General features: G+C 42.5%; 1 protein-coding gene across 1 annotated transcript in view; it reads left to right on the top strand.

The window, feature by feature from the left end:
• The first annotated feature begins 497 nt into the window (after positions 1 to 497).
• The window catches only part of slc6a2 (solute carrier family 6 member 2), a 42,516-nt gene continuing 26,004 nt past the window's right edge, over positions 498 to 17,009 (top strand). The window contains exons 1-4 of the mRNA XM_041895414.2: positions 498 to 611; positions 1,056 to 1,550; positions 4,190 to 4,321; positions 14,739 to 14,976. Of these exons, the coding sequence (XP_041751348.1) occupies positions 1,253 to 1,550; positions 4,190 to 4,321; positions 14,739 to 14,976 (668 nt within the window). The 5' untranslated portion in view covers positions 498 to 611; positions 1,056 to 1,252. The remainder of the gene's footprint in view (positions 612 to 1,055; positions 1,551 to 4,189; positions 4,322 to 14,738; positions 14,977 to 17,009) is intronic.

Raw genomic sequence — 17,009 nt, forward strand, 5'->3', positions numbered from 1 at the left:
GCACAAAGTGAGGTCCATACAGAAATGGTTTGTTGAGATTGGTGTCGAAGAACTTGATTGGCCTGCACAGAATAACATCAGTGCCTGACCTCACTAATGCTCATGTGGCTGAATGGAAGCAAGTCCCTGTAGCAATGTTCCAACATTTAGTTGAAAGCCTTCCCAGAGGAGTGGAGGCTGTTATAGCAGCAAAGGGGGGACCAACTCCATATTAATGCCCATGATTTTGGAATGAGATGTTTGACGAGCAGGTGTCCACATACTTTTGGTAATGTAGTGTATATTCCGTTAGGACTGGTGCTGCTGTTTTGGCGAGGTGAGACCGCGGGCGCACTTCACCCCAGCGGCGACCGTGTGCCAATAAAGCTCCAAAATGAAGTGAGGGAGGGAGGAGCAGAAAGAAAATGTTAAATTATAAAATATCACGTGGAGAGAGAGAGAGAGAGAGAGAGAGAGAGAGAGAGGAACCCGATTTAAAAGCTTTGAATGTATATCGTCTCTCTCTCCTGAGAAGGCGAGTCTTAAAGTTCCATCAGAATGGGCAGTCTCTCCTCAGACGCAGCAGGACAACAGCAGCAACGGGTCATGGAGAGGTGTCCGTAGCTTCACAAGTATGGACCAACCGTCGCTCCTCTTCTACTTATACGGGCTTTAATGTGCTTTAATAACGATACTATACATCACTGACTATACTATTGAACTTTTTACTTATATTTTATGGTGTATTGCTGCCAGTTTGTATCAATTTGATTGAATACCCTATGTTGCTTAGCTGCGTTCAACAAATGCGCACGGGGATTATGAGAAATACGCAGAACCAATAGAATAGCCTAAACCTATTCTACGACGTTCACCTGTTAATTAAGTTTATTTTAACATTTTGTAAGTTACCAATAGCATGACTAGTAGTTTATATGATTTAAAGTATCTGAAACAAGGAAATACTTTTGGCTATTCCCCTCTGTGAGCTAGTGTAGCTATAAAACATAACTTTTCATAACTATTCCACCTCTCCAAACTTCTGAATGTTTATATATTTTTTGTTACCTCTCTAGCCGATGAATGCGGTGGAGTCCACTGTGGTTCGTGGAGAGAAGAGTCACTTATGCGGAGTTTGCCTTTCCACGCTAGCGGGACTCCCATCGTCATCACGGTTCACCGCAGCGCGAGCATCATCTCCGCCACCGATACTTCCTCGGTGCCGTGAGAGCACAAGGCCGTCGGCGAGCTTCACACCGACACCGGAGAAAAGATGAACATCCAGGTCCTGTCAGACCACAAGCTGTCATCAGTCGCCCCGCTGAAACCCTGCAATGTGGAGAAGAAGGAGGTGGAACTGATACTGTTGAAGGACCAGAATGGGGTCCAGTATACCAGTTCGACCATCATGCCCACCCCCAGCACGCACGGCACCCCCTGCACCGCTGAGGAGCTGGAGGAGAGGGAAACATGGGGAAAGAAAATAGACTTTCTCCTGTCCGTCATAGGCTTCGCAGTGGACTTGGCCAATGTCTGGAGATTCCCTTACCTCTGCTACAAGAATGGAGGAGGTGAGTGAACTGTTATATCTTCTGTAAAGACTTCTGTTAAGACTTTCCCAGGTTTCTTTGGAACTATCCTCGTCGAGAACCAGGCTTGGTATGGCAAGGCGAGACTGCTTTGGAACTAATATCAACTTTGTTTTACTGTTGTGAAATAACTTTCTTAGTGAGCTTATGATAAAATGTGCCAATCTGTTAGTTTGTATGCTACCAAACGTACCAGTACATATTTTGAAATCCCCAAATAACAGTGCGCAGCCTTTCTTGAGCCAAGAGGCTTTGCTTGTAAGAGGAAAACGGATATACCTCATTGCATAAATTCATTCAGGTCAGTGTGGTTGAGTCAACTGCAAATACATTCACTGTATCTGGGTGCTACTGTATCTTACTGTAAAGGGTTGGCTCATAACCCATTCACACCAGCTGCTGGCTCATAGGCGCCTTATTGCTGGTGGCACATGTCAGGAAATATTTAAATACTCACAGTTGAGCAGATAGCTATGCAAATATGTTAATAATGATAGTTTTGCAAATATGTTAATAATGATTGACTTAATTTAAAAGTGTCTAGATCAGGGGTGTCAAAAAAACATTTTCCTCGCGGGCGGCATTCGGTCTTCAGCGAGGTCCAGAGGGCCATGCTTAAAATGTATTATATTTCCCCACAGTCAAAATTTGCCAGACAATTGTCCTCTATCCTCATTGTGATGACTGTTAGCAAGTTGGAGGGAGTGAATAGACAATACATGTAGGTCCAGTATCATTTCTACACAGTTTCGATTTGATTTTAGTAATTTCAATGTTGATTGAGATCCTTTCCCCCCCAAATTTAAATAAAGAAATAAAAGAATAACAAATATTTACACCAAAAAAAATCAAACCAGGGCCGGACTGAATGGTGGATTGAATGGGCTCAGACCATCTAGACCATTAAGAGCAACATCCTGGTCTCATAAGCTAGACTTAACATAGTAAACATAAATCCGGTACACTCAAATTAGTATGAAATGTTACTTTTGGTGTGGTCACACAAAACAGATGGTCAGGGTCGGTGGGCATATAACACCAACGTCTAGCAACCCAAAGGTTGCGAGTTTGAATCTCATCACAGCCAACTTGAGCATTTTAGCAAATTAGCAACTTTTTAGCTAGTTTGCAACAACTTAGCATGTTAGCTAACCTTCCCCTAACCTTAACCCTTTTATCTAACCCTAACCTTAACCCTTTCAGCTAACCCTTCCCCTAAACCTTTAACCTAACTCCTAAACTTAATCCTAACCTTAACCCTAACCTAGATAACGTTAGCCAGCTAGCTAACGTTAGCCACCTAGCTAGACTTTGTAACATGTCATACGTTTTGCAAATTTGTAACATATTGTACATTTGGCAAATTCTTAACATATTGTACGTTTTCCAAATTCGTAACATATAATAAGAATTGTAATTCGTAACATATCATACAAAATGGTTATGGACATCCGCAAATTAATACATACACTACATGACCAAATGTATGTGGACACCTGCTCGTCGAACATCTCATTCCAAAATCATGGGCATTAATATGGAGTTGGTCCCCCCTTTGCTGCTATAACAGTCTCCACTCTTCTGGGAAGACGATTTTTACGTGCTACACACTTCAGCACACGGCGGTCCCATTCTGTGACCTTATGTGGCCTACCACTTTGTGGCAGAGTCACAATAACAGCACTTACAGTTGACCGGGGCAGCTCTAGCAGGGCAGAAATTTGATGAACTGACTTGTTGGAAAGGTGGCATCCTATGACGGTGCCACGCTGAAAATCACTGAGCTCTTCAGTAAGGCCATTCTACTGCCAATGTTTGTCTATGGAGATTACATGGCTGTGTGCTCGGTTTTAGTGTTTACTAGATTTCCTGTCCCCTTTGGCAGCATTCCACTTCCCGGGGTAAAAATAGACATGTGTATCTTTATCTGGTGAACTGTGTGTTGCAGTGTTGTGTCCTGTGGTGCCAACTCTTCAGCTGTGGGTCATGTTCATTTAGCGCTTTCTGAAAGGCTATAATGCAGCCCAACGCTCAGCTCTTTGTTATAATGTTGCATACAAAGATATTTTCAATTATACTAGATAAAGGAACTCCGTTCCATCTCATATTGCTCAAATAAACAGCAAACCTGGTTTCAAAAAACAGATAAAGCAACACCTCACGGCACAACGCCTCTCCCCTATTTGACCTAGATAGTTTGTGTGTAGGTATTGATATGTAGGCTACGTGTGCCTTTACATTTTTTTATGTAGTTCTGTTATGTCTATTAATGTTCTGTATAATGTCATGTTTCATGTTTTGTGTAGACCCCAGGAAGAGTAGCTGCTGCTTTTACTACATCTCATGGGGATCCTAATAAAATACCAAAATACCAAATACCAAAGGGAATTTAATTCTTCCTAGAATTCACTGGAACATAAAAAGCAATTCACTGTCTGTGCCTGGAGAGTCCATGTTGATGTCTGTTTCGTGTTATTTTTCTTTAGATATCATCATCAACACAAATTGCTAGGGTGAAAAACACCCACAAAATGCTAAATATGTTGTCTTGGGCTGCAACACAAATGCCAAAAGGATCACGTTCAAAAACATTGTTTTGTGGGTTTTTGTCGTGATTTCAGGTGCCTTTCTGATCCCCTACATTCTGTTCCTGGTGATTGCTGGGATGCCTCTGTTCTATATGGAACTAGCCCTGGGACAGTACAACAGGGAAGGCGCTGCTACAGTCTGGAAGATCTGCCCTGTCTTTAAAGGTGAACTTTCTCTCTCTCTCCCATCTCTCTCTTCCATCTCTTTCCTAACCTCTGCCTCCTCTCTCACCTTCTCAAGTCTCCTGGCCATTGTCCACAATTGATCAATGCCGTTCGAGATTCCGGGCAGATTATTATAGAAATTGTGAAGATATGATTACATAAGAAGACATTTATAGTTACAGTATCACCATTTGAAGGAGATGTATCTTCTGCTTGTATAGTTCCATCTGTGCCACTGAGTCTGGCTTTAATTCCAATTTTGCTTGATTTCAAATGTAATCTACAAGTTAATAATGTATATGTTGGATTCAACGGCTCCATCTCAACCAAAAATCTAAGTTAAAGAATAGGACTAAATCAAATCAAATCAAACTTTAAATGCACTATAAATAAAGTTGTATTTGATTTAGTCCTATTCTATAACTTAGATTTTTGGTTGAGATGGAGCCGTTGAATCCAACATATACATTATTAACTTGTAGATTACATTTGAAATCAAGCAAAGCTTCAAACCCTAGGCCTATTTATTGTATATTTTGAAGTTGAATTGAAACAATATGTGTTGATGCAAAGGCTATAAAGGCCTAAATAGCATCGTTGATGTTATATGTTAAATCTCTGTTAAACCCAGCCTTTGGAATGACTTTAATAGCAACAGAATCTATTTAGTTTTTAAGTGGAGGTCTCGCAACAATCATTCTCACTGTAGTGGCTTCCTTTCCTCTTTACCATAGCCACTGCCCTAGCCTGAAGCGGGGTTGTTTCGGACGCATACAGTCCACACTCAACGTTTCCAAACGGCCAAACATTCAATGAGATCCAGGGATATAGTGCAACAAAAAATGTTTATTCTTCTTATCTAACAAAAAGGTATTCTCCAATCAACTTAAAGCAGAGATTACTTGAAATGCAAATACATAATATAATATGACCTGTCTGTCTGTATTTCTGTATGTCTATATGGTCAAAAAACTATACCGCTCCCGCATCTAGCAAGGACTCCTCCCCCGAAGGCCCAACTTCCTGCCTTTATACTAACACAATTAACACAGTACAATGAATGGGCAAGAGGGGGGGCCAAAAACTGAGTTACACTAATAACAAATGAATATATCTCAATCCAGTAAATAAATCATAAAGGTACGTACCTAATATTTCATCATATACATTAATATTTAATATATTTACACAAATGTACATGGAGCTCAGTATGTTCAGTCTTTTATACAAAATATGCCCAAATCGGCTCTAACATACGCCCCCTAATTGTTGACTGCACTGAATGCACAACAATTACTTAATATTCAAACGTAGAGCCAATACAAAAACATTCTATACCAGAGCACCATTACAGTTCATAGCTATATACAAATATACAAGGTGCCATATAGGAAAATAGTCCATAGATCTCAGTCTGAGTTGAAGTGTAAAGGTGTTCAACTTCCAAAAAATTTCAAGAGTTTGACGTCCACAAAATGTATGACATCAAAGAATGTAAGAGTACGACATCAACGAATCAGAGGTGCACGTGATTCAAAGATGGAGCACTGTGTGTGTGTGTGTGTGTGTCTCACTTCGTCGCCTCAAGGAGCAGACAGAGTTTATTGATAGGTCTCTGTAGGATATTGGTCTTAGTCTTAACCATGACGCTCCGGACAAGACCTTTGGCCCTGGCAAAGCCTTCACCACACGCCCCATTAGCCAAGAGTTCCTTGGGGCGGTGTCATCGACGATGACCACAAGGTCACCAGGACTGAAGTTTCTCTTAGTTTTGTTCCACTTGTTCCGCTCCTGCATAAGTGGAAGATACTCCTGATCCATCTCTTCCAGAAGAGGTCAGTGATATATTGTACTTGCTTCCATCTCCTTCGTGAGTATAGGTCACTTCTCTGGAATAGTCCTGGTGGCAGGACTGGCTTTGCTTTCAGATGAAGCAGATGGTTCGGAGTCAGGGGTTCTAGATCGTTAGGGTCATTTGTTACAGTAGTGATTGGTCTGTCGTTCATAATCGCCTCAACTTCACACAAGGCTGTCTGCAAAGCCTCATCATCCAGTACTTGCTCTTTAAGGACTGAATAGAGGATCTTTTTCACCAGTCGGATCAACCTCTCCCATACCCCCATGGTGGGCTCCAGAGGGAGGGTTGAATGACCATGTCACTCCTTCCTTCAGTAATTTATTTTGAATCTTGTTGTGATCCAGCTCTTTCAGAGCTTCTCCTAGCTCTCTGTGTGTTCCAACAAAGTTGGTGCCATTGTCTGTTCTGATACTTGTTACTGGGCCCCTTCGACAGATGAACCTGCGCAGGGCATTGATGCAGGAATCAGTATCCAGATAACTAGCAACTTCTAGATGGACAGCTCGACTCACAAGGCAAGTAAAGATCACACCATACCGCTTCACATGAACGCGGCCTCGCTTCACCTCTATGGGGCCAAAGTAATCTATGCCCACATGGGTGAAAGGCGGCAAATCAGGTGCTACCCGATCTTGTGGAAGGTCAGCCATCTTCTGTTCCCCAGCTCTAGCTTGCATCCGCCTGCAGAAGACACAGCTCTTAAGGATCTTCCTTGCTAAGGAGTTGGCACAGGGTATCCAATATCGCTGGCGAAGTCTAGAAAGCATGTGACCTCTCCCAGAGTGGCCAACCTGCTCATGGATGTGGAGTAAGATCAGTCTGGAGATGTAGGAGTCTTTGGGCAGGATCATAGGATTCTTTAGTTCCGTAGGCATAGCAGCTTTGCTTAACCTTCCTCCTACTCTCAGAATGCCATTGTCGACTATTGGATCAAGCTTACAGATTGAGCCGCTTCTCTTGGCACATTGTTTTCCTTTTACAACTAGTGCAATTTCTTGTTTAAAGTGCTGTCGTTGCTCAAATCGAATGATGACCTTTTCTGCTTCATCTAGGTCATCTACAGACAGACTTTCTTTTCCAAACGTCAGTTTGAACTTGTCAATTTGTTCCTTCAGTGAGTTTGTCAGACTCTGATCTGATCCTGGATCAGTTTGGGTGAGAACTTTCCTTTTCTGGCTTAACTGTAGTAGAAGTCTCTTCAGTTTCAGCATCCAGGCAACTGCTTTCTTCAAGCTGTTCCATGTTGAATAGTACTCAATCAGTTTGCTGGTCGGACTCTTTTCTTCCACACATGTACTGTTTACGATGACGTCTTTTCTCACCTCTGGATCATCTGGAGGGATGGAGCCAAGCTCCTCGGGGACTTTCGGCCATTGTGTTTCTGTTTTCTCCAGGAATTCTGGTCCTTTGCGCCATCTCTTTGAGTTCAGGAAAGTTTCAACATGTAATCCTCTTGAGGCATCATCGGCTGGGTTGTGTTTGGAGTTCAAATACCTCCACTGTTTTGCTTTCGATAGGTCACGGATCATAGCAACCCTATTAGCCACAAAAGTATGGAATCTCTTGGTATCGTTAGGGATGTATTTTAGCACCGACTGGCTGTCTGTCCAGAAAGTTGATTCCTCAAGTTCAATCTGGAGCTCCAACCTTAACATCCTGTCCACTCGCACTGCCAATGTTGCTGCAGCAAGTTCCAGTCTGGGGATCGTCATCTGCTTGAGTGGAGTCACCCTTGATTTCCCCAGTATGAATGCGATGTGGACCTTTTCCATAACGTTTGTGAACCTAAGGTAGCTTGCCGTGCCATAACCTTGTTCACTTGCATCACCGAAGTGATGCAGCTGTGCGGTCTTGATTTGACCAAAGTTCTCCGGCATCATACACCTGTTGATCTGGAATCTGGAGAGCTGGTCCAGCTCTGAGAGCCATCTCTTCCATGAAATAGAGTGTTCTTCGGGGATGACTTCGTCCCATCCACACTTTAGCTTGCAGAGCACTTGAAGAATTTGCTTTGCCTTTAATACGAATGGGGCGAGGAAACCTAATGGATCATAAATAGAGCTGACAGTTGAGAGAATACCTCTTCTTGTAAGGGGTCTGTTCTTGACAGTGACCTGGAAGTTAAACACATCCCCTTTCAATGTTCCATCGGATTCCAAGTGCTCTTTCAACAGGCAGCTTTTCTCTGTCCAGGTCCAGTTCTTTTATCTGCTTGGCTTTGTGTTCATCAGGGATAGAAGCTAGTACAGTGCGGCTGTTGCTGACCCACTTGGTCAATTTGAACCCACCTTGAGAGCACACATCCCTGAGGTTTCTTGTGAGAGCTATGGCTTGTTCTTCTGTGGCCACTGACTTGAGGCAGTCATCAACATAGAAGTTGGACTTGACTGTTTGAATCACCTCTTCATCGTACCCCTCACAGTTGTCTTCTGCAGTCTTTCGCAGTGCAAAGTTTGCACAACTTGGAGAGGATATAGCACCGAAAAGATGTACTGTCATTCTGTACTCCTCCAATCTTTTGTTAGTATCACCATCCGGCCACCATAGGAATCGCAGGAAGTCTAAGTCATCTTCATGGACACGTACTTGATGGAACATTCCTTCGATGTCTGCCATCATGGCAATGTGCTCTTGCCGAAATCTTAGCAAGACTCCTATAAGCGTGTTTGCCAGGTCAGGGCCTTGAAGGAGTTCACTGTTAAGAGATGTACCTTTATAGGATGATGAACAGTCAAACACCACTCGTATCGTTCCTTTGCGCTTATGGTGAACGCCATGGTGTGGTATGTACCATACCTTGCCTTTCTCTCTGAGGAGCTGTTCTTGTGGTACCTTCTCGGCGTAACCTTTTGTTATCATCTCTTCCATGAAGCCTTTGTACTCTGCAGCGTAACCTTTGTCCTTCTTGAACTTCCTGATAATATTTAGAGCCCGCTGCTTTGCCATGTCACGGTTGTTTGGCAGGACTACATCTTTGTTGCGAAAGGGCAACGGTAAGTAGTAGTGATGGTCTTTGAGGGTTATGGAGCTTGATACTATCTCCATAAACCTACGATCCTCAGCTGACATCTCACTTTTCTCTTCATACTCTCTCTCAGGGAAGTCATGGTTGTACTGATTTACAAGAAGAACCCCCAGGTCGGCCATTGAGATACGATTGGCCATCACCGTAGGACGCCCGGATTCTTCTGCCATGGTACAACTGTTGAGAGGACCATTCATCACCCATCCAAAGAGGGTTTTCACTGCATACGGTCCGTTGCCTTGGCTATTTATGATTTGCCAGGGTTCCATTGCCTTTGGAGCATTTACGCCAATCAGAAGTTCGACGTCAGCATCAATCTCCTTCAACTGAACCTCTTTCAGGTATGGCCACCTTTTGAGCTCTTTCTGAGTGGGAATGTTCTCTCTTGTCACTGGGATCTTATGTTGGGTGTAGACCTTTGGTAATGCAAGAAATGTGTCGCCTTCCACATTGCCAATCTCTAATCCAGATATCTCAAAGCTCTTGGTAGGACTCTCCTGCCCCATTGTGCGTAGCAGAATTTCAGTCGCACTGCCTTTAGCTTGCAACTGCCTCATGAGTCTCTCCGTACAAAATGTTGCTGAGCTACCAGAATCGAGAAACGCATAGGTTAACACAGACTTGCTTCCATTTGCCACCTTTACTTGAACTGGCACAATTGCAAGTGCACAATCTGTACCGCCCCGGTATCTTCACCAGCTTCCAGTGAAACAAGAGCACTGCTGACAGTCTCCTCCCGCTTTACTGCTACACCACTCATATCTGCCTTTTGAGATCTAAATCTCTCTCTTCCTTCAATGTGCAGGATAGTGGGGTGCTTTCTTTGACAGCTCTGACAGGTCATCCTTCTTTTACATTCTCTGCTTAAGTGTCCTCTCATCAAACAGCCAAAACAAAGGCCTTTTGATCTCAGAAACTCAACCTTGAATTCATGTGGCTGTGCCTTCACCTGTTGGCAGTCGACCAATAAATGCGCACCAGCACAAAATATACATGAGATACTGGGAGCATCAGAAGGGTAGGTGCCTGGTCTCTTTACTTTGAATGTTTGTTCTTTTAAAGGTTTTTCAGAGTCACAATCTGCCACTACAGCTACTGTAGTGGCAAAGCTGCTTCCCCTACTCTTGGACTTGAACTGCTGTTTAAAGTCAGCTTCTGTTTTGGGTTTTAAAAACCTTTTGTTGTACAGGGGATCTTGAATATCTCCATACAACGGATCCTGCAGTATTTTGGCCTGTTTTTCCATGAACGTTACCAGGTCACTGAACTGGGCCCTCAGGTGACTTCTCTCTAAAATATCACATGCCATAGACCTCCATTTTTCCCTTAGTTTGTAGGGAAGTTTTGACATGATCAGCTTTATGTTGGAGGGAAGATTAAGCTCTTCCATGTTCTGTAGGTCTTGCATAGCGTTACAGCAACCTCTTAGATAGAGTGCATAACCACCCAGTCCCTTTCCATCATCGGGTTTGATGTTTGTCCAGTTCCAAGCCTTTTCCATGTAAGCAGTGGTGACTTTGATTTCATTGCCAAAGTGTTCCTTTAACAACCTCTTAGCTACTGCATAGCCTCTTCTGGCTTCCATATGCAGACAACTACGGACCAGATCCTTGGGCTGACCAGAGGTGTATTGTTCCAGGTAATAGAGCCTATCCTGGTGACTGCTTGTCTTATCTTCTATACCATGCTCAAATGCACGCATGAATGGCCTAAAGTTTAGAGGATCACCGTCAAACATAGGTATCTCCCTAACAGGGAGTGTGGCTTGTTTGTGCTGTAGTACAAGGAGGTCAGCAATTTCATTCTGCCTTTGCATGACAGTAGAGAGGTTATCATGGCTGGTATTATGGCTGATACCCGCAGTGTTGATTCTGTGTCGATTGCTAGACCTTGCTGTTGGCTGCTGAAGAGTGTGGTTTACGACTGTTTTCGGAATAGGGTTTGATGGCTTTGTGGTCGGTTGTTGTAAAACTCTTTGTAGTGGGGTCTTTGGAACTGCACCTAATGCAGCAAACTCAACAGGTGATGGTTCAGGTTCCACATAGACCTCTGGTTCCTGTTTCTCAAAATAAGAGTTCATTCCATCTTCTTGGCTTAGTAAATGGGCTGCCACAGAATGGGATTGAGAAGTTGACTCGGTACTCTCCAGGACCTTCAGTTTGGCATTATATGCTGCTATGTCCGTTTCCAGTGCCATTTTTTCCATCCTAACATTCAGTTGAGCTTTCTCCAGTTCCAATGCATGCTTGTCTTGTAATGATGCTTGGCGAGCTAGTAGAGCTGCTCGTTCTGCCTCGGCTTTAAGGCGTTCAGAGGACACTGAGGAAGCAGTCTTAGAATACTTAGTTTTACTTGATATTTTTGACACATTGGAAATGCTGTCATGTGGTTCAATGAGCGTTTGTGGCTCAACTTCAGCCTTTTTCCATATTTCCACCTCTTTCAGGAAATAATAATTATAATTAGTCATTTAGCAGACGCTCTTATCCAGAGCGACTTACAGGAGCAATTAGGGTTAAGTGCCTTGCTCAAGGGCACATCGACAGATTTTTCACCTAGTCGGCTCGGGGATTAGAACCAGCGACCTTTCGGTTACTGGCACAACGCTCTTAACCACTAAGCTACCTGCCGTTCATAAGTTCTCATTCTTGGTTGATAATAGTTAATGCTCTCCTGTTCCTGTTCCTCCTCTGTGACCAGCTCTAGCACAGATTCATGAGCCTTCTTAAAGTCATTGAGCACAGCATCAAATGCTTCAAGACTCTCATTCACAGTTGCAATGTTTCCTCCATCAACAAGAAGGACTTTTATTTCATTCATTTTGCGTGTACACACTCCAAGTTTGCCTCTCCGGGCTGCATAGAGTGAATTTAGATGCTCCTCTGCCCTCTCCAGTGGAGTCTTATTTGGGATTTCCTCCTCCATCATTCACTTTTAGTTCACTCAATTTACAATGACACGGTTGTTGGTTTGATTGTTAAACGTAATGCCCCTTTAGACCTCCTTTAATCTTTAAAAACACAGTCATCCATTTCAGCATATTGACCCATTTTGAATTGCACATGTGCAAGTTTGGCATTTTAGATGCGTTTTAAACATTTCATCCCGTTGAGGTTTTGTCCCTTTAATTAAGTTTTAACACGCAGTATCTTTAGATCCTTAGGTTGCATTCGTTGCGTTGATGGATTGCATTTCCACGTTAGGCCAAATATTAGATATATGATTAGGCTACATTGTGCATAGGATCTGTGTTTCCCAAACTTAAACTTCTTAATTGTTTTCACAGCGCTGTATTTTGAATTCCATTCCCAAGTTTATCAAACATTCCAATTATAAGCACATTTGCGCTTCCATAATATGCATGATCAAACGATCGCCTTGAACAGGGCAGCTCATTCATTCGCAGTGGTTACTCACGGCTGGCGAAATCTAGGAGTTCAAATCCTTCCAAGCGAGCTGTCCTTATGGTCCGAATGCAATTACAAATAGAACAAAATCCAGCGTGTGTCCGAACCGGAGATTTCCTTCCGGTAGTAATCCTTCACGGAGTTTTTTGACTTGAATGTAGTGGCTTCCTTTCCTCTTTACCATAGCCACTGCCCTAGCCTGAAGCGGGGTTGTTTCGGACGCATACAGTCCACACTCAACGTTTCCAAACGGCCAAACATTCAATGAGATCCAGGGATATAGTGCAACAAAAAATGTTTATTCTTCTTATCTAACAAAAAGGTATTCTCCAATCAACTTAAAGCAGAGATTACTTGAAATGCAAATACATAATATAATATGACCTGTCTGTCTGTATTTCTGTATGTCTATATGGTCAAAAAACTATACCGCTCCCGCATCTAGCAAGGACTCCTCCCCCCGAAGGCCCAACTTCCTGCCTTTATACTAACACAATTAACACAGTACAATGAATGGGCAAGAGGGGGGGCCAAAAACTGAGTTACACTAATAACAAATGAATATATCTCAATCCAGTAAATAAATCATAAAGGTACGTACCTAATATTTCATCATATACATTAATATTTAATATATTTACACAAATGTACATGGAGCTCAGTATGTTCAGTCTTTTATACAAAATATGCCCAAATCGGCTCTAACACTCACGATAGCACAATGGTGATAGTCAGTGATACATTTCAAAGCTAAGCACGGCTGGGCTTGGTTACAAACCCTGGATGGGAGCCCAAAGGGATAGCTGTAGATATATACATTCTCCAGTAGGAGGTGCTGCCCAGCCTGTTGTTTTTTTCATGCTAGTGGATGTAATTCAACATACAAATTCAACATATTTTATACAAGCTTTGTCTATGCTGAAAATTGGTAACCATGATGACATAATCCTGTGGTTGAAATTTCAAACTAACAGTTTTTGCAAATCCAATGAATTTTACACATAGAGTTCACGTCACAATACATTGACAAATTACATTGAAACAATGTTGATTCAACCAGTTTGTGCCCAGTGGTTTTCCCCTATAATCGTCTTCTTCCATCTCTCCTTTCTCGTATATACCTCTCTTCTTCATTTTCCTGTCTTCAGCTCTCCCTGTCCACTTTTTCAAAAGCTTTGATCAGAGGAGAGAGGAAGTAAAGATGTGGTTGTTTAGAAGTATCCAGTAAATGCCAAGACACATACTGTACAACAATAAACATACAGTAGATATTCTGTATAAACATAGATATGCATTGTAATGTAGATGGACACATAAAGGCAGTTTGTTTATTAGTTTTACTACTGACAGCCTTATCATCATGGCATACTGTTACCACACACACCATGGCATCTGAACTGTTGAACCTGAAAGCTTAGCCAGAAGTTTACAGGCAGTGTTTTACATTTACAGTATGTTACACATAAAGTCTATTGTATATTGTTGTTCTTGCAAGTTATGAAAAATGATAAATGATTTGTATGAATACTGGAGAACCAGACAGATATGATCTTATTACACATGACAAGAACAGACGTGCAAGATGTACTGTATGTGTGAAAACCTCAGTCAGTACATTAGAGTGTATAACAATGTTAAACTGACATTGTTAAGTCCATCTGCTGCCTGTTCTGATGGTAAAGTTATAGCACATCACATTTTGCTAAAATAATACATTGAATCAGGTGAAATAAGTGGTTGAATCCTCACATTTCCTCAAGTTTTTTTTTTTTTTACTAGCTGGTATTCCACTGCCGTGCTTGGTTTTCAGCGGTCTCTGCTGTCCAAAGTCTTGTGGATACATGCTACATACACATTTATGATTTACATTATACAGGAGTAGCAGCATTTCACCCTCTGTAGCCCAATGTAACCTATGTAACCATCTCTCTCTCTCTCTCTCTCTCTCTCTCTCTCTCTCTCTCTCTCTCTCTCTCTCTCTCTCTCTCTCTCTCTCTCTCTCTCTCTCTCTCTCTCTCTCTCTCTCTCTCTCTCTCTCTCTCTCTCTCTCTCTCTCTCTCTCTCTCTCTCTCTCTCTCTCTCTCTCTGTTTCTCTCACTCATATTCTGCCCTCCCTTCCTCCCTCAGGCGTGGGCTACACTGTGATCATCATAGCGTTGTATGTGGGTTTCTACTACAACGTCATCATAGCCTGGTCTCTGTACTACCTGTTCTCCTCTATGACCAGTGAGCTGCCCTGGCTCCATTGTGGCAATGCCTGGAACAGTCCGAACTGCACAGACCCCAAGCTACTAAACGGATCCTTCCTGGGCAACGGGACGTCTTATGCCAAGTACAAGATGACGCCGGCTGCAGAGTTCTATGAGTGAGTACAGTGGGTTATGTCCTGTCCGTGTTCTATGAGTGGGTACGGTGGGTTCTGTTCTGTCCCTGTTCTATGAGTGAGTACAGTGAGTTCTGTCCCTGTTCAATGAGTGAGTACAGTGGGTTCTGTCCTGTTCCTGTTCTATGAGTGAGTACAGTGGGTTCTGTCCCTGTTCTATGAGTGAGTAATCTCTTGTGACAGCCTTAACAAGTAGCCGATTTGGTTCTGGGTGCCAAGATGAATTCGTGAGTAACCTGGATTCTGTCCTGTTCTATATGACTGAGTACCCTGGGTCCTGTCCTTTCCTTGACCTGTGCCTCTGATGTGTGTCTTGAGTCTGACCCTCCTCTGTCACAGTAGCTAAAATATCAAATAAACCAGCCTTTTAACATGTTTCTCCATGGGAATGAGCTGACCTACAGTGCCAAATATGAACTGTGTCAAATTAAGTATTTTCATCAGAGACTAAATGTGTTAGAAGTAGGCTCAACCTTTTAGAAGCTTGGTTATTTAGTCTGGCCACTTTTTGAAGTGGACATTGTACACTTAAGCATTTCATAAACAGCAAATAACTGTTTTTAAATGTATTATTAATGGCATCTACAGTATGGCAGGTCTTCATAAATCAATATTTAGTTAGTGTACAGCAGTGACTGGACAGCAAACTGCACACACTCACTCTTATCACCTGCCCTGAAACCCCTGCTTACTCACTCTACATCTTACCAAGACTGACCAGTATGAAGTCTAAAGTCCTGGAGTGGCTTGAGGAATAGATAAGCTTTGGACTTCTGCAGAGTCACAGTCTTACAGTGTGTCTTTGTGCTTCTGTACCCTTGTCTCATTGAAGAGTGACTTTTACCATTCAGTAGATTCTGATGACGTGGCTCAATCTGCTTACATGCTAAGCAGAACGTGTTCAGGCAACAAAGGCCTTTATTAAACAGTGAATCTAAAAGTGTTTTTACTGACTATTATTGCATCTCTGCATGGTACCGGTGTATATGACACTTAATTTTAGGTTAGCAAAATTCCTGGAACTTTCAATAAATTCCCAGGTTTTCCAGATATCCTGGTTGGAGGTTTACGATTTCCTACTTATTCCCTCCTGGTTCCGGGAACCCTCCTTTCCAGAATTTCAGGAAAACCAGAAAATGTATTGAAAGTTTCAGGAATTTTGCAACCCTAATCATACTCAAGCAATTCCGCTGTGAAGTGGGCCACTGTCATTAAAACTTTTGTGCAGTATCCCCAAAATGTTTGAAGCCGTCCGCCCATATACCGATTGCTCTACAGAAAGGCATATAAAAAAAGCTTAGATGCTGCGTTTGAAGTTGACACAAAAAGCCCAATCCGTTTGCACTTCAAAGAATTCCTTTCCAGTGCTCTGTGTGAAGATTACTTCTGCAGCCCAAAGGAAGTCGTCTGAAATGACTGGGTCATACAGCAGCATCCTTATCTTGCAGCTGATGTGCAGTACAGAGTAGAGCGCCAGGGAGGCACAAACAAAACATTCTAAGCTTGCATTCCAAACTTTAGTAGTGCACTATATAAGGAATAGTGAGCAATTTGGGACGCAACCTAAGAGTGCATGACAGGCGGTCAATGAGAGCAGATTAAAGACCCTCTACCAAAATGCTGATCTGCATTGATGTCTCGTGTGTTTATGTAATCAACATCCTTGGATTTTCTCCAATGTTTTTCTCTCGTAAATCCATCTAAACTTGAATACAGTCAGTTACCGTTATATCATATTTTCCTGCTTTTAGCATAAAATTGCACTCTCATTCTTTCTACCCAGTGATGTAGTGGTAAATATTAGGTGGGTAAACTCTGATCGCCGTCTGTGGTGAATAAAGTTACTCTCCCTATACTTTCAATGCGTTTTTGTGCAAAAGGTGGGTAAACTGTTGGGCAAAATGAAAAAGTTAGGTAAACAACGTTTACGTGTGTTTACCCTCCACTTAACCACTGTTTCTACCGTACTGTAAAAATTATTCATAGACCTTCAATTCTCTCGTCAACCCCTTTAA

Source organism: Coregonus clupeaformis, chromosome 15 (genome assembly GCF_020615455.1).
Source record: "Coregonus clupeaformis isolate EN_2021a chromosome 15, ASM2061545v1, whole genome shotgun sequence".
In the NCBI taxonomy this organism is placed as follows: Eukaryota; Metazoa; Chordata; class Actinopteri; order Salmoniformes; family Salmonidae; genus Coregonus; species Coregonus clupeaformis.